General features: G+C 36.1%; 3 protein-coding genes across 7 annotated transcripts; 1 reads left to right on the plus strand and 2 right to left on the minus strand.

The window, feature by feature from the left end:
* Positions 1-209: 209 nt before the first annotated feature.
* On the minus strand, positions 210-3,020 carry LOC121757119 (Golgi SNAP receptor complex member 1-1-like). Of its 5 annotated transcripts, none has more exons than XM_042152611.1 (6): positions 2,882-3,020; positions 2,437-2,658; positions 2,072-2,239; positions 1,127-1,240; positions 896-1,033; positions 210-618 (listed from the first exon to the last, which is right to left on the minus strand). In XM_042152611.1, exons 1-5 carry the CDS (start codon positions 2,909-2,911, stop codon positions 920-922), a joined length of 648 nt encoding a protein of 215 aa, XP_042008545.1. In that variant the 5' UTR covers positions 2,912-3,020; the 3' UTR covers positions 210-618; positions 896-919. The 5 variants fall into 5 exon arrangements, with proteins under 5 accessions (XP_042008545.1, XP_042008544.1, XP_042008543.1 ...); XM_042152610.1 differs by having other exon boundaries at positions 210-626; XM_042152609.1 differs by having other exon boundaries at positions 210-693.
* A 7,695-nt stretch (positions 3,021-10,715) lies between these two features.
* LOC121759466 (hydroxyproline O-arabinosyltransferase 1-like) lies at positions 10,716-13,080 on the plus strand. Its single transcript, XM_042155051.1, has 8 exons — positions 10,716-11,254; positions 11,504-11,571; positions 11,697-11,898; positions 11,980-12,077; positions 12,148-12,217; positions 12,511-12,582; positions 12,686-12,799; positions 12,873-13,080. Exons 1-8 carry the CDS (start codon positions 10,868-10,870, stop codon positions 12,930-12,932), a joined length of 1,071 nt encoding a protein of 356 aa, XP_042010985.1. The 5' UTR covers positions 10,716-10,867; the 3' UTR covers positions 12,933-13,080.
* Positions 13,081-17,094: 4,014 nt separating this feature from the next.
* LOC121756893 (40S ribosomal protein S11-2-like) lies at positions 17,095-18,649 on the minus strand. Its single transcript, XM_042152318.1, has 6 exons — positions 18,570-18,649; positions 18,434-18,474; positions 18,173-18,273; positions 17,583-17,727; positions 17,412-17,501; positions 17,095-17,319 (listed from the first exon to the last, which is right to left on the minus strand). Exons 1-6 carry the CDS (start codon positions 18,579-18,581, stop codon positions 17,229-17,231), a joined length of 480 nt encoding a protein of 159 aa, XP_042008252.1. The 5' UTR covers positions 18,582-18,649; the 3' UTR covers positions 17,095-17,228.
* Positions 18,650-19,908: the final 1,259 nt, after the last annotated feature.

A 19,908-nucleotide genomic window follows, 5' to 3' on the forward strand; every position in this document is an offset into this window, starting at 1 on the left:
CAATTGTGCATTAAAACTCATGAATATCCATATTTTTATAGGAGGGAGGGAGTATGTGTTTGAACGTCGATATCTCTATGCTTACGTGACATATAAAACATGAAATAATGATAAATTTTTCCATACCAATATAAAATAGATAATTTTGTACTAATATGAAATAATGATAAAACATTTTATACTTCATATATTAAAATGAAACACAAATCAAACTTTTAGACCAATTTGAAATAACGATAAAATATTTTGGATGTAAATATCCCATGAAAATAAGGTACAGCAAGGAAAAAAATAAAATAAAAGATAGGAAGATGGTAGAAATGGAAGATGGGGATAGGGGAAAGAGGTAGGAAGTGTAGTGACAATATTATTACAAGTAAAAGGCTCGTTCAGTCTGATGAGATCACTCCTTACTTCATTTTGTCCTTCAATAATCCGACGTCGCAGTTTAATTCGTGACTTGGCCTCTTCTGATGTCATTCAATCTCCTTGTTCGCCCTTGGAATCCAGACTGCAGAGCATTCTTCACAATGAGATTCAATCCCAGTACGATTATGCTCCGATGCCTTTGCTTTCTCGTATAACATCAATAATTAAATTTGGAGAGATTTTATCTGCCTGGTCAGCTGAGGATGAGAATATTACTAAGATTTGAAGCAGCCATGTTTGATGGTTCCATCCTTGAACCAAAATCTAATGATGAGGAATTCATATAAGCATGCTAGTTCATATATGGACACGAAAACAAACTCATTCCAAGGAATTTGTCAATCTCTATAATCTTCAGATGTGAACGAGTTTTTTAACAGAGTAACAAATTTTATCAAGTTTCTTGAACAAAATGAATCTCATCAAACAACAGATCCAGAGCATGTATTAACAACAATATTCTCACCTCCAAATCATCCCAAAACTGCTCCTACTTGGTCCACCAGTAAATTAAAATTAAAAACGTGCAGACAGATGCAACTAAGGAAAGTATGATGGTGTCCATGGACTTTTTCTTCTTTATTGCTGAGAGAATATGATTCACCTGCATAACATCAAGCAAGCTTGGGATATAAATCATTCCAAGTGTGCTGGGTGATTTTTGCTAGCTATACGCATTCAATTGTTTATTACGTACAGTTGGAAGGCGGCTGCCCACATTACTTAGCTTCGAATTGATGCCCCCAAATGTGGAACGCTGGAAGACCAGGGACTTCAATGTTTCTTGTGCTTGAGATATTACAGAGTCCACCTACAGGAAAACAAAGAGTTGAACCTGATGAAAACGAATACAAAACTCCACAAATCCTTGCAAGTCACACATCTCTCTCTCTCACACACACACACTAAATCCGAAATTTCTTGAATATGATAAGGCCATAGCTACTCGGACAATCACATTTATCATAATGTAACTTATTGCTTCAGAATTTGGATTGTGAACATCTTTTACACAACTTGACATCATATAGTATGATAAATCTAATCTCTTATTTGGAATCAGAATAATGCAATTTGAGATTATGTGCACTCAGTTTCCATTCTGCCAACTGATCCAGTTAGTTTTTCCTCATGCCAACCAAGATGATCCACACTATTAGGTGATCCTGACAAAATAAGTCATTCCCAACCACAGTAACATTGTGAGTCAAAGCAGGGCGTTTGTAAGACATATGCACTATAAGATGATACTCTCATTTATCAGTACCTACGGAGTTCTCTGTTAGAAAGCATCATGTACTACATAATAGGTAACCTCCAACATAGATAGACCCCTTCTGTCGATGCCACAACATTTCTGTCAAACCTGACTTCTCCTCATTTTTTTGCTGTCAAATATGATGTGTGATTACATCTTATATTCTTGGATGTACATAGGACCCCTATAATTTACCAATACGACGTGCCTAGCAACTAGCATTAGATATTTATACCTATCTACATCTTCTCATCTAGCAAACAATAATGTCCCTCAAACAAAAGTCTATAGACTCTATCTTCGTGTTCTTTTGGTGGCAGCTTATGACTCATGAGGACAACACCATTTCACGTATAACAATGCATAGACAAGGTTACCCATTACCTGGCCGGAATTTCTATGTAGAGAAGCGCGCTCCTTGAGAAGAGCTTGATCATAAGAACCACCGCCGTCTTCAAGGTCTAATCTTGAACGGTCAAACTCCCTGAAATCCTCAAGAAGTGATGCATGCTCTTTCTTAGCTCTATGACTGGAACGAAGCCGCTTGAACTCCTAAGGAAACAACAGTTAAGGCACATTAAGCAACATGAAATTCTTTAATCAACCATATGAAATATAAAGATCATAAAAATATCTCAAGAAGGTTAGGTATTAGGTTATTATATCCACTTTCTTTAGTCGCTATTTCTACAAAGATTATTATGTGAAACATCTTCAAAAATTCAACAGCAAGTCATACGTGAGCTAACCTGAGTCAGATCCTGAAGGATTTGTTGATGACGTGTGAATGTATGAGAAAAGATCTCAGAGCCGCCAGATGAAAGCCATGCTTGCATTTGCACATTTACTTGGTGAAGCTGTCTCAGGAGTTGATCGATTCCAGACTCCACATCCTTATCATTACTTGAATCAATTTTTGTGTTGCGATACAAATGCATCTGTTCGTCCAGCTGAGTTTCCAGCTTCCTCGCCTGTTTACAGAGTGGAAATGAAGAAAATCCTGTGAAATTGATGATACTCGAATTAGATCCAGGATGCAATTGAGAGTAATTAGAAGGGAAGAAGATACGAGTGATTAAAGATGGTATTTAGCAAGCAGCAACAATTGCTGATCATGTCGACTGAAGCCCTAAAATCGTGGAATTTGGAGCTGTGAGGAATGGAATTGCGACAAAGAGAAGTGAAATACTACACCTGTTTGCGGAAGGAGGTGGGAGGGTCCATTGTTACTGAAATTTACAGTTGTAGCTCATAAATTAAATTGCAGAAGAGGAGTTGGAGTTGGAGTTGGAGTTGGAGAGGGAGGAGGAGGAGAGCCAAATTCCACAAAACTACCTCATGGGAGCTAGTATCCGCCATTTGTATCCGAAAAAAAAATTTGGAGAGGGGAAAGACGCTAGAGGCTCTTGCATGTTTAAATGATACACGCATGAGAGGAATGCGTGTTTAATGATACACGCATTAGGCAAATGCGTCTTTGCCTTGGACACAAAACCCAGCCCACGTTGTTCCTGCCTGTCATTCGCCGAACACGAAAACCCAGTCCACGCTGCGTTTCTTTCTCTCTCCGATTCAAATGCTAGTACGAAGGAATGTCCTGCTTTCACCTGCTGCAGCATTCCCGCCGCCTCTAACTCCACATAGCTAAGCACAACAAGAAAATGGTTTCGAGATTGTTTACATCAAACTTCATCGATGATTTTGACATAGTGCTACTTCAAACTAAGAAGCTAGATGTCGGATTAACTTTGATTTTCGCCGGCTGGAGACGGTGGGAGCGAGGGGCGTCGCGCAGAGTGAGAGAGCAGAAGCAGTTGATGGATCAGTATTGAAGGCATAGACGCATCAGAGTGATGCGTGTATTAATAATACACGCATGAGAAAGATGCGTGTTTCATTTAAAACACGCAAGAGCCTCTCGCGTCTTTCCCCTCTCCGGAATTTTTTTTCCTGGGTACAAACGACTGATACTAGCTCCCAGGAGGTAGTTTTGTAGAATTTGGCCGGAGGAGGAGAGCCTTGAATTCTCAACTGCTTGTTTGAAATCTTATTCACACCTCAACTTTTAATTGAGTTAGGCATGGATTCTAAAAAAATATAAATTGTTTATATATATATATATATAGGGTAGTGATCAAGATATAACTATTTTTAAGGGTATAACTAGAGAACAAATCTCAGCCACACATCTTAATGGAACAAATATTATTAATTTTAATAAAATAAAATATGCTGAGGGTATTTTTGAAAATTACTTTCTGAATTAAAACATGCGATCAAATTACGCGAAATCTTCCAAATCTGCGATCCTTTCTTCTTCCAAATCGTAATTCTGAGCTGGGGGTGGCGCCGGAGAGGATACTGGCGGCGGTGGGAGAGCTGGCAAAGGCGATCGGGGAGGAGGGGCTGTTGGCGGATTCAATCGTCGCGCCAATGCTGAAAAAACCCCAAATCAAAACCTACCTCTACTTCGGACTCACCGGAATCAGCGTCGGCGGGTAAGGAGACGCAACGATGAGCTGCCGTAGAAGAGAAGCGGAGTTTCGGAACAAGAGCGGGGCGCGGTGGCTGTAGGCTCTAAGATTCGTCTTCGATATAGTTAGTTTCCGTCTACGTTTAATGTTACTGATGTATCTTGTGATTTTACTTCACTCTTGTTTACAAAACATCACTCTTGTTCTGATTTTACTTCACTCTTGTTCACAAAACACATCACTCTTGTTCTGATTTCACTTCACTCTTGTTCACAAAACACATCACTCTTGTTCTGATTTCACTTCACTCTTGTTCACAAAACACATCACTCTTGTTCTGTTTCACTTCACTCTTGTTCTGATTTTACTTCACTCTTGTTCACAAAACACATCACTCTTGTTCTGATTTCACTTCACTCTTGTTCACAAAACACATCACTCTTGTTCTGATTTCACTTCACTCTTGTTCACAAAACACATCACTCTTGTTCTGATTTCACTTCACTCTTGTTCAGATTTTACTTCACTCTTGTTCACAAAACACATCACTTTTGTTCTGATTTTACTTCACTCTTGTTTACAAAACATCACTCTTGTTCTGATTTTACTTCACTCTTGTTCACAAAACACATCACTCTTGTTCTGATTTCACTTCACTCTTGTTCACAAAACACATCACTCTTATTATGATTTTACTTCACTCTTGTTCACAAAACACATCACTCTTATTGTGATTTTACTTCACTCTTGTTTACAAAACACATCACTCTTGTTCTGATTTCACTTCACTCTTGTTCACAAAACACATCACTCTTGTTCTGATTTCACTTCACTCTTGTTCACAAAACACATCACTCTTGTTCTGATTTCACTTCACTCTTGTTCTGATTTTACTTCACTCTTGTTCACAAAACACATCACTCTTGTTCTGATTTTACTTCACTCTTGTTTACAAAACACATCACTCTTAGCATGATTTTAGTTCACTCTTCACTCTTAGCATGATTATTTTTGGGACAATTCAACATTGATATTATAATTAGATCAGAGCAAGAAGAAACAGAAAGGGGCTACATCTGAAATGCATAGCTAAAATCTCACAAAATTCAAATACTACACTACATCCCATCATAAAAATTGCAACGATAGCTTATCACCTAATGTTAATTCCCTAATTAAATGAAATCAAAACTAAGAAAAACAGAAGATAAATTGGGAAATGCAGGCTATATTATATCATAGATCTGTGTGTTCCCGCTCGGGGTCAGATGCCACGATCATGTGCGACAAGATGTCGTAGAGCGGCCCGCCCTTGGCCATCGCCTCCTTCTTCTCCTTGATCACCGCGATGAGCTCCTTCCGGAGCGCCGCCGCCGCCTTGTTGACGGTGGCGGTGTTGTTGGCCGCTGGAAGAGTGATGATTGGAGACACTGATGCAGATTCCTTCGTCGGGGAAAGAGAGTCACTTGAATCGCGAAAATATTGATAATTTCCAATCGAATTCCTCTTCAATCGGACGAATCGGCGGTAGGAGAGCTGAGAACTATTTTGCAGAAGAAGGAAGAGGTGGAGAAGAGAAGAATGCGGTTTCTTTTTCAAATGCCAATGATGTAATCTAATTTTGGATGTGCAATGACCATTATACCCCCGCCTTATTATTGTGGAGTAAATTTGTGATTGAGGGAACTAATATCTCATTAAATTCAAAAATTAATACTAGCCCTTGATTTTTTTGATCTTGTGGGTATTATTTGTTCTCTAGTTATATGGTTAAGAGGTGTTTGCCATAGATCATGACCCTATATATATATATATAGTTGTGATTATAACTCATATTTATGGTGATAACCTAATAACCCTCATTTTATGGACGAAAAGTATCATTTTATAGAACAGAATATCATTTTATGGATTAAAAGTATCATTTTATACATACTAAAAAAATATCATTTTATAGTGTATAAATATCATTGTTAGTAAAAATGATATTTTCGACCCATAAAATGATAGGTTATTAGGTTATCACCATAAATATGGTTATCATTCTAACGCACCCATATATATACATATATATATATATAGGGATGTATTCATTTCCTTTTTGTATCTTTTATTCTTTGTTCTTTTTTAATCTCAGCCCACGATTTTGTCATCCGACGGTAGATCGGTGCCACGTGTCATTTAATAATGCAGATTTTCAGTTGAATAATGCACACCGACTAATAATGCACCATTATAGTGTAATAATGCAAATTTTCAGTTGAATAATGCACACTGACTAATAATGCACCATTATAGAGTAATAATGCAGATTATCTGGACCGTTGATGAATGAGATCTAACGGCCCATATTAAGAAGAATAAAGGATCTAAGGGATGAATAGGAGAATAACACTTCCATATATATATATATATATATATATATAGAGTTTTGATATATGCAAACGCATTCTTAATACAAAAATGCAGAACCAAGCATACAAAAGTCATTTTTAGGTCATTGTAAGCTTATTTTTACGTCATTATAGTAAGGATGACATGAAATGATCTTAACATGACCTCAAACCCAAAGTTTATAATATGACCTAAAACTGCTTTACAATGACCCTCCGTGTTTTTGTTTAATTATTGACCATCGGATTATCAAATCCCATGGTCAGGATTTGGTCTGGATTTTGTATTGAGATCAAGTTTTGTATTGATCATTTTCCTATATATATATATATATATATATATATATATAAAATATAAGTTAAATGAGTTATGATGTGGAGTCTATCATGTATTTCCTCTGTCGCATTATAATTATTTTGCGAAGATGATAGTAATAAATAATTAAAGTGGAGAAAAAGTAAAATAAGAGATAGAATAATATAAAAGAGTGTTGTATTTACATTATTCTATTCCTTACTTTGCTTTCTCTCTATTCTAACTATTTATATTATTTTCGCAAAACTACAGTCGAATAGAAACGCCTCACAATAGTGGGAAGGATGAATTGAGAATGGACCAAAATGGAAATATTGGATTTCTATTCACGGATGGTGGAATAATAAGAATAATGTTTTATGTTATTTTGTAATCTCAGACTAGCTAGAAAATGGATTAGACATTAAAAATTGAAAATTATTTCACAATATAAATCCAATTAAATTAAAATAGGGTAATTGATCGATTTTGTTCTATGATTGGATAAAGTTTCATCTTCGCTTTTAGAAATATAATTGTGAGGACAAATTCGGCTTATTATTTGAGCGTGACAGCTGAAATTACATGGTAATGAATATCTACATTATTGTTAGTATATTCGATTTTGTCCCATCAGTAGGGCATTCAGTCGATATTGTACAATAATTTTGAGTGTGTAATCCGCAAATTGAAGCAGAATTCATAGCTGCAAATGAATTTGTTGAGTGTTACAAGAATGGAATAATGGTTGAAAGTACTTCAAACCGATTGACATGCCTAAAACACTGGATAAAAAGATCAACATATCAATTAAAAGATCAAATTGGAAATGTATTGGCTACGGATGTTTGTGGGTATGTATTTTAATCACAACAAACGAACATGTATAATATGGTATGGAGTATTTCATTTTCGAATTGTATATTGTAATATGTTTAAATTTTGAGGTGTTTTTATATCCACTGAGTAAGAAGCCCCCATTTGCTAACTGTGAACGTTCAATCAACGAGCTTCGATGGAGAGATCGGTTGTACGGGAGAAACCAAAACATGAACAAGAATGAGAAATCAGTTGTTTACGTGGTTCAGCCTTTGAGCCTACGTCCACGGGAGAGAAGAAAGTTGTTTATTGATCAATCTTTTACAAACACTCACACTCGATATCAACTGTAGAGTAGAGTTACAAAGTTGAATCTACACTATAGACTCACTCAAGCACACACAGCTATTCTTGATCAACTCTCTTAAGCTTTGTGTGCATATTATCAAAGAATGGAAGAAACTCGACTTCCTCAATGAATGATGAATTGAAAAACTTCCTCATGAAACAATCTGAAATGAGTATTTATACTCCTCAAGGCTTAACAACCGACTGCATGTGGATAACAAACTCTTCAACCAAAATCTTGGATCTTGAGTAACCACCCCAACCGATTTAATTGCCAATCTATCATGCATCGTTTTCAACCTTCATTCCTAACACTAACAAATTGAGAGAGACCGCAACTCCCTTATCTTTCAAACTATTAACGTGTTTGTGAGAGTATGTACATCAAAATATGATCCACTCTTCACTAAAATCTCATACCATAAAGCTTCACCTCAAGATAGCTAGTTGGGATGAACAAAGATTTTCCAATTTTCGCTACGACTAAGTATTGATTGTCAAATTTTCATACTACTCACTCCGTCTATCTTTAGCTGAGTCGTATTTAAATTTAAAATTGAATTAAATATCCCCTAAAAATTTTCATCTAAATGAGCTGGCATACCTGAAATATGAACCTCGGTATGTAATAATAAAATTAAGACTTTTGTTCTTGACCTCCTGCTGCGGCTGCTTCCTTTCTCTCTTTAAATATATTTCACACATACATAATCAAAATTCTTTTACAAATGTTAAACATATTCTCTGTGCAAAGAATTGAGTTCACTGCACCAATCTTTCTTAAATATAGGAGATGAATGATCATTGGTTCTTATGGTTATAACCCACCTCTGATATGTATCTGTATGTATGTATGTAATGTCAGCCTCAGGGTAAGACTCCGTTGTTAAAGCACCTATCTGAGGGAATAAAATGATTTATGTGGATGCAGGATATATGATTCTTGGGCACTTCGGTTTTCCCATTAAATTTTGACTTTGATGCTATATGTATTTTGGTGGCCTTGGGAGTTGCTATTCCATTCCATTTCCAACTTCTCTTACAAAATGATCATCTTCTATTTTATATATAATTACTTTCTTAAATTGTCAACTCTGCTAACTCATCAATCACATTAATACGTCAACACATAATTTTGTTGACATTTCAATATATTGTGTTGACATTTTTAATACACTGCGTTGATTAGTTAGCAAAGTTGACAACTTAAAAAGTCATCAATATAACGCACTCCTGCTTCTATATTTGTATACAAAAATAACTTTTTGATTTATATTTAACAATTTTTGTAAAAAATCATAGTTCAACCATGTTTTTAAGTCCAAAATAAGTCCCGTGCATTTGCACTAAAAACCTATTTAAGTCTTATAATACATGTTTTGGCATAGAGGGAACATCTTTTTAGGTCCACAAACTTTGTCAAAGTATTATTTTAGGTCCGTTAACTTTGAAAATATCATTTTAGATCCGTCAACTACAAGTTAATATCATTTGAGGTATTTTAAACTTTTTATGGACGAAAATGCCCTTAAGGCCTTCAAAGGGCAATTTGGACAATTCTTTCGCCACTCATCTTGCGCCAGAAACCTATAATCCAACAATTTTTAACGATAAATTTTTATATTTAAATTTAATTTGGATGGTAATTGATCTCATTCTGAAATTCATATAAATAATACTCCGAATGACAATCCAAATTAATAGCTATCCAATTTCAAAACAAATAAACTAAATATAATTCACAAATCACCTATAGTAAGTTCTTAAAATGCAGTTTAGATTAAAATAATAAAATAAAGTATCTAAGTCCCAATTCACTATCCCTATATAATTGGTCATCTAATAATTGAAAAATGTACTATTTTTTACGGTAAATTTTAATTATATTTAAATTCAATTTGGATGGTAATTTAATTAAACAGTAGTAAAAAAATTTATTGGACTCTAGGTGTTTGACGCAAGATGAGTGGCGAAAAAATTGTTCAAATTTCCCTTTGAAGGCCTTAAGGGCATTTTCGTCCGAAAAAAGTTTAAAATACCTCAAATGATATTAACTTATAGTTGACGGACCTAAAATGATATTTTCAAAGTTCACGGACCTAAAATGATATTTCGACAAAGTTCGTGGACCTAAAAAGATGTTCCCTCTTTGGCATATACTTAACATAATAGTCAGGTCAAAACACAATCATAAATTTTGGGCACAAAAATTAAGAAATTATGTTAAAAAGTAGGATATATGAATAAAGTAGAAAAGATAAAGAGAGAGTAAGTAGAAGATGAGATAAAATAAGAGTGATTGTTTTATTTTATTTTTTTGTTAAAGAAGAAAATGACTCAATTTAGTTGAAATATTAAAAAAAAAAATATAACTCAATTTAGGTGAGAAAGATGGAATAATGAACTGGTACTAAAAGACCAGAAGCTAACACTTAAGTGGAGGATCATAGATGTTATTTTAAGAAATGTACATAATCAATTCGGATTTTAATTAATTATTTTAGTCTGGATTTCAAGGGACCAGCAACATTTGAACTTGGATATTACCAGCAACATTTAAAATTGCTATATTCTCCCATACTCCTTGTTAACATTCAACAAAATAGTGACACAACAACTACAGAATTTAACTGTTTAAACAAGCTCATGACTTTTTCGAACAACAAATGCCTTGTCAGTTGTCAGTTGTCAGAAATATCTGAATTAAATAAAACTTAGACAGCTTAGAAAGAAAGAAAAAAAATGTAGTCGTATTGATTTGACATATCAAAAAATGAATCAATTTTCAACTAGTCAACTGAAATCAGAAGGTGAAATGGGGATTGATTGATCAATTACCAAAATCATAGAAATGGGTTGCAGGAATTTGTTCTTCGCCGCAGTGATCAGCTTCTCTGCAGCTCTGATCACCTACAACATCATCATCTCCGCAAATGCCTCTCTCAACCAAGAATTCCCTGGCCTATCAGCCACCAAATCCTCCGTTGACCCCATCATCAGAATGCCCACGAAGAAGACGAGAAGGCGTCTCTTCCACACCGCCGTCACCGCCTCCGACTCCATCTACAACACGTGGCAGAGCAGAGTCATGTATTACTGGTTCAAGCAGCAGAAATTGCGCCACCCTAATTCCGACATGGGCGGATTCACCCGAATCCTCCACACCGGCAACCCCGATCCATTCATGGACGAGATCCCCACCTTCGTCGCCAATCCCCTCCCCGATGGAATCGACCAGGTTTCTCTCTTTCTTCCACTTTTAATTCTTATATAAGCCCCTTCAATTTGGGGGTTTTACTTTGGAATCAAGCAGTTCTTATATAAGCCCTTAATTTTGGGGGTTTTACTCAATTAGGTCACTTTTGATTTAAGCAAGTCCACGCCTTTCCGATGCTCTTTTTTTATGGTTTTGTTATTAGTTTTTCAGTTATGAATAATTTGATTCACAAAGTTTGCTTCTTTTAATAATTGAGCTCTCTTATGGCAGGGCTACATTGTCCTGAACAGGCCTTGGGCATTTGTGCAGTGGCTCCAACAAGTAAATATTGAAGAAGAGTATGTGACATTGAAACAACCACTTGCTTTTTTTTCTTTCTTGTAATGCATATGGAGTAGTATCATAGATTTTGGTTGCCTACTTAATAAGTTTATATTGCACTTGTGTTGTTCTGTCGATGTAGCTACATACTTATGTCGGAGCCGGACCACATTCTGGTCAAGCCAATCCCAAACTTGTCCAGAGATGGCCTTGGAGCTGCCTTCCCTTTCTTCTACATCGAGCCCAAGAAATACGAGAAGGTCCTGCGCAAGTTCTTCCCTGAAGAAAGAGGACCGATTACTAACATTGATCCGATTGGGAATTCCCCGGTCATTGTAGGGAAGGTATCTTTAGCTACCTTTATTTCTTGCACTCCTACAAGGCCGTTTGGGAATTTATGATTTATCGAGTTAATTATGTTGTAGGATGCTCTGAAAAAGATAGCTCCGACTTGGATGAATGTCTCCTTGGCTATGAAGAAAGATCCTGAAGCAGATAAAGCTTTCGGATGGGTCCTTGAGATGTAAGCTTCTTCCCGGCCGACTGAGATTAACAGACATATTTTGAACTAAGTTGTCTATTTATGAATTTAGGTATGCATATGCTGTTGCATCTGCTTTTCATGGTGTGGGCAACATTTTGTACAAGGAGTTCATGATTCAGGTGAGTTCTTCTCAATTCCCGTATAGTGGGTTATAATAAATGTAGAACTAATTTCTAGTGCTGAACTGTCGAACCCGTCATTGTTAGTTTGTTTTAGGTCATTTTATAAAATCCGGATGTCATTTTAGGTAAAAAAACAGATCAAGAATGACCTTCGTAGTGTGGTTCTGTGTTATGCAATAAGATTGAGTTTTGCATATATCACAACTCAGGATTACATTGTCTTCAATGGATTATGCAATGTAGTTATGAGTGACCTATAAAGTTGAGTATCTTGCTTAATTTCACTACAGCCTCCCTGGGATACAACAATTGGAAAGTCTTACATAATTCACTACACTTATGGATGCGACTATGATTTACAGGTATATCTTCCTTTGTTGCATTTTGGTTTTCTATTCAATATACATTTAGTGGTTGCTTGGAATTTATGCATAGATACATACATACATACATACATGTTGTCAGGGTAAGATGACTTACGGAAAGATTGGAGAGTGGAGATTCGACAAGAGGTCATATGACAACGTGTGGCCTCCGAGAAACCTTTCACTGCCACCACCTGGTGTCCCAGAAAGTGTGGTATGAGCTCTAGCATTTTTGTTCGAGATATATAATAAATAGTACTGCATAAGTGAATGCAAGTTTGTTGCAGGTGACGTTGGTGAAGATGGTGAATGAAGCCACTGCAAATATTCCGAATTGGGGTTCCTAATCAATATTCATCAAACATGTAGATTCTCTGTTTTCATGCATCAGCCCTTTTCAACAGGGAATTATGATTAATATATTTCTGCTTTACACACAAATGAATAATGTACGACGCTACACAATTGAATTTGAAGACATTTTCTCTTCATGAACTTTGGCATGATCATGATTGAATTGGGGAATATCAAAACGACGTTGTTTTGATGGATTCACCCCACTACCATTATGGTCGTAATAAAACCTAGATTTCTTATTACCACTAATATCCAAATTGGTGTGGCAAAATAAAGCTTATCCTTCGATAATTCACCCTACCACCATTATGTAAGTTCCACTCCAGCAAACATTCCCCTTTAGGAATCAAGCATAATTGGGAAGGGGAGATGGATTTTATTTTATTTTTTTCAAAAAAAATAATAATCAAAACGATGTTGTTTTGATGGATTTAGATGACATATTACCTTTAAATTAATCATGATTGTATCAAATTGTGTGAGAAACAACATGAAAGTTCATAGTTTTGGCAATTATAAGTTCGTGAAAGTTTTTAGATAATTCAGCCGAAATTCGTGATATTAGCAAATAATTGCCCATGAAAAATACAAGAAGAAAGCAAGAAAGCCAAAACAAAATGTTACCCGCAAAAAATAGACAAAGTTGTATATGACACAAATTGTAATGTGCAATTGGTAAAGTAAGAGACATGGAAAAAAAGAGAGAAGTAGTGTTAGTGAATTATGAAGTCCTCGTTAGTAGTAGTATTTTAATATTTAAAACTTTTCATATTTAGAAATTAGTCTAATTTTGATGGAGGGCCCAAAATGATAAAACTAATCTATTTTTCGTGGACGGGTATACATAAGAAAGCTAGAAGAGATAGCCAACCTCTTCACCACTCAAATACAATTTATCAGTCAAACGTACAATGATGTAAAGTTGATGTGTTTCAGCCAAAAATAATGTATATTATGCATATCAAGTAATTCAAGTGTGAATAGTTAATAGGGGTAACAAAAAGAGAAATGTTGATAGAGGCAAAATCATGAAAAAAAGGGTGTGCAGGCGCGTTCAACCATGTCACCATTCTGGCATCGACGAAATTGGTAGAAGCTCACAACCAAACAATATACCAATGTGTGATTGACCACCTCCAATGGTATTCTAAAATCTAAAATGGAGTAGAAAAATAGCTCCAATAATACTACAAAACCTATTTCATTTTGGATTTTTAGCAATATATACCTAGTTTGGGGTTTACATTAAAACAATCCTATTTTACTTTTTCAAATATTTTATAGAATAAAAAGTAATGAATAAGAAATTTTCAAAGTTCAAATTCAGTGTAATTGATTGAGTAAAATCATTAGATGTGACAATTGAACTAAAATGAGTTAAAGATTGGTATAAATTGTTAAAGTTTGCTCTAAAAGCAACAAATGAGAATGAAGAAATCCATTGTGAATCTCCCAATGACGATGAGCACGGGGTGTTGGCTTCAGATGAAATCAAAGAGAAAAGTGAAGGGGAAGGTAGGGAAACTCACCCGCCACCAAAATCAAATGCACACCTCCGCAATCAACAAAGGGGAGAACACATCTACCATAGAAACAGAGGAAAAAACTAGAAGGAGGGGGTCATGGCATTTCAATGATGAAATGCGAAATACTCCATCGTCTTTTAAAAATACTACTCTTTCTTTTTTGGTCCATCTCTTAAAACAAAAATTTTCCATTTTGAACATTTTTAAACAACATATAGCCAATACATACTCCCTTCGTCTGCCAATAAGACCTCACAATGGTGGCCGATCTCTCGGCCTTAGCGATTGGCCACCCCATCGCTGCCGATCGGCTCCATTGTGGAGAGGGAGTCGATCGCCACTCACCAACGCCTCCCCCCATGGCTGATCATACGCCTCATCCGATATGCCATCAGCTCTCAATCGGCCCCGATATAGGCCCCCATTGCGGTGCGTCGGGGCCGATAATCAATTTTTCTTTTAAATTACTTTATTATATTTTTTCTTCTATTATAAATACCTCACAATCACATTCATTACACACACCCACATCCTTCTCTACTCACTATTTTTTTAAATAACTTTATTAAATTTATTCTCCTATTATAAATGTTTTATTGCAATTTTATTGAAATTTGCTTATCGTTGTATTCTTTTTTCCAATATTGTAATACATCAAAGAATTAGTTTATTATGTATTTTAATTTATATTATTTAGACATTGACATTAAAAATAAAAGAAAATTAGAGCATCCGCAATGGTGCGGATGTCCCGGCGGACTATCCAAAAACAACTCCTGCCTCGTTATAAGGACCTCCCACTGCACTACCACGTCATAAGGACATCCCACTGCACAATGACGGACATCCCCAAGGACATCACCTTTCGAGTGATTCAATATTATAAAACTCTATATGTTATTTTCCAAAGGAATGAAACATATTATTTTTGTCATAATGTTGTTATGTTTTACATTTAATGAATGTTTATTGCATATTTAAATGTATAAGCAACGTAACAAAGTCTAAGTCTTTGTTTTAGTAGACCGGTTGTGGGTGTCGTCCACTTTAAGGTAACACGGTCAGTTCTGAACAAAAAAAAATAAGAATTTCACAACCTAGATAGGCCTAGACTACCTATTGTGAAAGGTTGCAGTGTCAGTCTGCATATTTCTAAGCCTTACTGAAATAAGATGACATTGGTGTGGTATAACACTGAATTGGATCTAACAGCAAGACGAGTCTTTATGCTATCTACTGAAAGACAAGGTCTTGATAATTAATTTCTTAATCAATGTAAGTTAGCATTGAGCATACGGTATTGATTATGCACTACTTTGACTTACCAAATGGTGCGTGTTTTTCGCAACCCAAGAATCCTGGTATATTGGGTAGTGGTGATTAATATCTAGCGGTGCTAGGATTGCTATTATATTGAATCGTGCGCGAGGTAAGTCTCGTTTGATAACGTCCACAAGAAGAGCTCGAAACAAGGTTTTATTATTCTGAACCTAGCTAGTTGGAGTTTGATTACTCTATGAATAATAAATAAGCGTTTCTTGCTAAGTCCACTCTTGGAGTTAATAATATGTTAATTAATTAAGTCCATAACAGACATTAATTAATTACGCGAATAGAATTTGTCTAAATAATCTGCTAAATAGATCAGAATTATTATGAGATCCGTTAGAACGCACGCTTCCGCTGCCCACCCCAACAATCCCGACGGACATCCAAAAAAAATAAAAAATCGGGACATCCGCCGGGACGTCCGTCATGGCACCGCAATGGCGGACGTCACGACTGACGTCCTGACGGACGTCCCGGAAAGCCGCGGATGTGCGGTGTCCGTAGCAGACGTCCGCGTCCACCCCTCCCTCGCCTAATGGCGGATGTCCGACGGGACATCCTCCATTGTGGATGCTCTTAGTGATGATGTGGAAATGAGATAGGCACTTTGAGATGGGCTGCCATTGCAGGGAGATGAGTTGCTAACGTGGCAAAAGAAAATGGAGATAGGCTCTGAGACGAGCTCCGGATTAAGGCCTCCATTGTGAATGCCCTTAGGAATCCTAGTTTACCATTTTAGTTCATCCGCTATTAGGAGTCTCGGTCACTACATACTCCCCCTTGTCTGTCCTTAGGTGTCTTGGTTTACCATTTTAGTTTGTCCGCTATTAGGAGTCACAATTCACATTTACTATAAATGGTAGGTAACATCGCACTTTCCACTAACTCATTCCATTCACATTCTATTATCAAAATAACATATAAAAATAGTCCAACATTCCACTATCTTTTCTCATCCATTTTTCTCACGTGCCGAACTCAAATAAGACTTCTAACTGCGGACAGAGTATCATTTTATTTGTTACTTGTACCATTACTTACCCCTAAACACTACTTAACAATATCATCACCATAATCCATATCAATCTACGACCTTTTCTTTCATTTTCTTTTACTTTAATAATTTTGCATTATTTTATTTTTTACTTTATTAATTTTGCATTATTTTATTTTTATAAAACTAAGGGAGTAATCAACAGTGATTAGACACCATTTGCAAATATTTAGTTCGCCAATTGAAACATACCGCATCTCCACATACAAACTAGCCATATCTTAATTTCTCCAGACTACAACATTATATTAAGAGTGGAGAACTTTATTATGAGTAGAATAACATCAACGTTATGTAATCAGAACTAAAACTCAATCGGAAAACTGTCACAAAAATGTCATAAAAAGTCAAGATTTTAACAACTCATATAGCCTAACTCACATCCCTGTAAAAGCCTTCTTCCCAAGACCAGACGAACCAGCTGGAATCACCTTCAGAACATTGAACCTCACAGTTTTGGACAATGGCCTGCAAGAAAATAACAAGGTTCGATAACTTCAAATTCCAGATTTAGTAATAGCATAAGAGACTGATAATTCACATATGGTACTGGTACTAGCCTGCATTGACCAATGGTGACATGGTCGCCTTCCTTCACACGAAAGCATGGGGAAATGTGAGCTGGTATGTTGGAGTGCCTCTTCTCATATCTAAAGTTCAATGTATCAGTCAGATACACAACCATGACAGTAGCAGCCAGAAACTTATAAAACAGAGCATGAGCATCTCACCGTTGGTACTTCTTCACCCAGTGGAGGTAGTTACGTCTTACAATGATAGTCCTCATCATCTTTGCACTGTGGCAAGTTCCAGCAAGGATACGCCCTCTGATGGATACATTACCAGTGAAAGGGCACTTCTTGTCAATGTATGTGCCTGCAAAAGGGCATATTGAGTTTCAGTAAAATAAATAAATAGAAGCAACAAAACAAGAAAAGAAGAGGATTTGATTACATCATCATTATTATTATGTGAACAACAGCAGGAGGCATTCAATTCAGTAACAATGAGCTAGGTTATATGCCCAGTCATTCAACAGCAAGAGAATAATTTACAAAAAAATGCACAATTTGTTGTACACTAACACTTGAAAGCACAATAGGAGTATCACTTTTACCCGAGAAACCTAACATCACATATGGCACACTGAGTCAAACAAACAAATAAACACAGATTTCATACAAGCTTCAATTCTTAGAATAAAACACCAGAGAATTAATAAAAATGAAATGCACAAACCAGATGGATTGACAGGGGCAAAATATCAAAAATAAAACAGCAAAACACGATATTCATGCAAAAACAAATAAGAATATTGCACCTTCAGAAGCCTCGCGCGGGGTTTTGAATCCGAGTCCAATGCTCTTAAAGTAGCGGTTGCCTCCCTTTCCTGGGGCCTTTCCCTTCCCTGACTTCTTAGAGCTACATTCCAACAAATAGGAAATCAGATGAGCAATCGAAATCAGAATTTTGTCCTCTACAATTCATCACAAAAAAAAACATATGATAAAAAAAATAAAAGAGGATTTCGAATTGAGATTGTATTCACATGAAATCTAAGATTACGCAAACGTAAACTCACCATAGAAACACCTTGGGCTGCTTCAAAAAGGCCTTCTCGGTCTGCAAATCCGTAGAAAGCACAATCAAATTACGCAGAGACGATGAAGAAAACAGAAAGTAGTAGCAGGCGAGATGTGGATAGAAGAAGGATGTACCTGTTCCGCCATGGCTACGCGCGCGTGTGTGTGGAGCAAAAACCCTAGTCGGCAGCAGCTGAGAATGAAGCTGCGCAACTGAATTTGGTTATTTAAACATTCCAACATCATACATCTATTCCTATTTGGGCCTATTTTCTGTTTGAGGCTTATTAAAAGCCCAATACAATTATTTATTATAACGTGGGCCGAATTGAAAGATAAGTCTGCAATTCGATTTAGTTTTAGTATCTGATGGAATGGCTAATTTTATACTACTACCTTTTAAATGTAATGAATTAAATTATAATATTTGTTACTTTTCTCAATTATCTCATGCCATTAAAATAGTGATGATATTTTTCATTTAACTCATGATTTTCGGTTGACTTCTAAAAAAATTTGTTAGACAAAAGTGAGAATTTTTTTCTTTGTTTAGAAATAGGGATTTTAGTTATGTTGAATGTTTAGCTATTTTATTTGGTTGGAGGAGGTGAAATTGTATAAATTGATTACTTGAATCAGACCTTTAGGGTGCGTTTGGTTATTATGATATCCTAGGTTTATAATATTTATTTGGACTAATCAGGTTGTTTAGTTAGTGACAAGTGTCAGGTTTGTGCAGGTGTCGCGTCAAGCAAATGATGTATCCTACTGATCAGGATAAAACCTCAGCTAAGCCTGAACCTGGTATCAATAATTCCTCAACCCACTTCTACTGACTAGTATAGTGGATGTAAGGGTCGAATCCTACAGAGATGAATGTGCTTTGGTAATTGTGGTGATATTCTGGAAAGGTTGGTTAGCTACCACGCTTTGGGTTGAGATTCTAACTAGACTGGAAATTAAGGTGGTACTCTACTGACTAGGAGGTGTGAAAGATGATTAACAAGCAGCTGTGTACGTGAGATTGAGGGAACATTATGTTTCAGAAAATATCTGGAGGGTACAGGTTACTATAAAAGGCTAAACGAAATATCAGAGAATAAGTGGTAGTTAGGTGACTAGGCTGACAGATCTGTAGGGTACCAGCAGAAAAAGTAGAGAAAAGTAAAGGACAAAAGCAAAAAGTAACTAAAAAGTAAAAGTGGTCCCAAATTTGGATGTGGACATTGTCTTCTACAACGAGTATGAACACAAATCAAACAACTCAGATTCCATGAACGAGAATTTCAGGTTAACAAACTTCACAAAAACAGATCTACAATCTAAACTCCAAATCAAAAGACGAAACTAACAAAACTGAAATTACGCTTACTGGGTAACATGCAAGGTGGCAGAAATCACTTAGACTGCGCTTTCAAACTTAACCATTTCAGATCTAGAATCTAACAGCTATCTAAATTCATGAACTCAGATT

The sequence above is a fragment of the Salvia splendens genome, chromosome 12, assembly GCF_004379255.2.
Source record: "Salvia splendens isolate huo1 chromosome 12, SspV2, whole genome shotgun sequence".
Classification (NCBI taxonomy): Eukaryota; Viridiplantae; Streptophyta; class Magnoliopsida; order Lamiales; family Lamiaceae; genus Salvia; species Salvia splendens.

Coding starts and splice junctions, on each gene's coding strand:
- LOC121757119 (XM_042152611.1), bottom strand. CDS start 2,911: ATGGACCCTCCCACCTCCTTCCGCAAACAG. Junction 2,659..2,881: donor CCACCTCCTTCCGCAAACAG/GTGTAGTATTTC, acceptor CTCTGTAAACAG/GCGAGGAAGCTGGAAACTCA. Junction 1,034..1,126: donor TGGGCAGCCGCCTTCCAACT/GTACGTAATAAA, acceptor GATGTTATGCAG/GTGAATCATATTCTCTCAGC.
- LOC121759466 (XM_042155051.1), top strand. CDS start 10,868: ATGGGTTGCAGGAATTTGTTCTTCGCCGCAGTGATCAGCTTCTCTGCA. Junction 11,255..11,503: donor TCCCCGATGGAATCGACCAG/GTTTCTCTCTTT, acceptor CTCTTATGGCAG/GGCTACATTGTCCTGAACAG. Junction 12,583..12,685: donor GATGCGACTATGATTTACAG/GTATATCTTCCT, acceptor ACATGTTGTCAG/GGTAAGATGACTTACGGAAA.
- LOC121756893 (XM_042152318.1), bottom strand. Junction 17,502..17,582: donor TGGGTGAAGAAGTACCAACG/GTGAGATGCTCA, acceptor ATTGAACTTTAG/ATATGAGAAGAGGCACTCCA. Junction 17,320..17,411: donor GTCACCATTGGTCAATGCAG/GCTAGTACCAGT, acceptor ATTTTCTTGCAG/GCCATTGTCCAAAACTGTGA.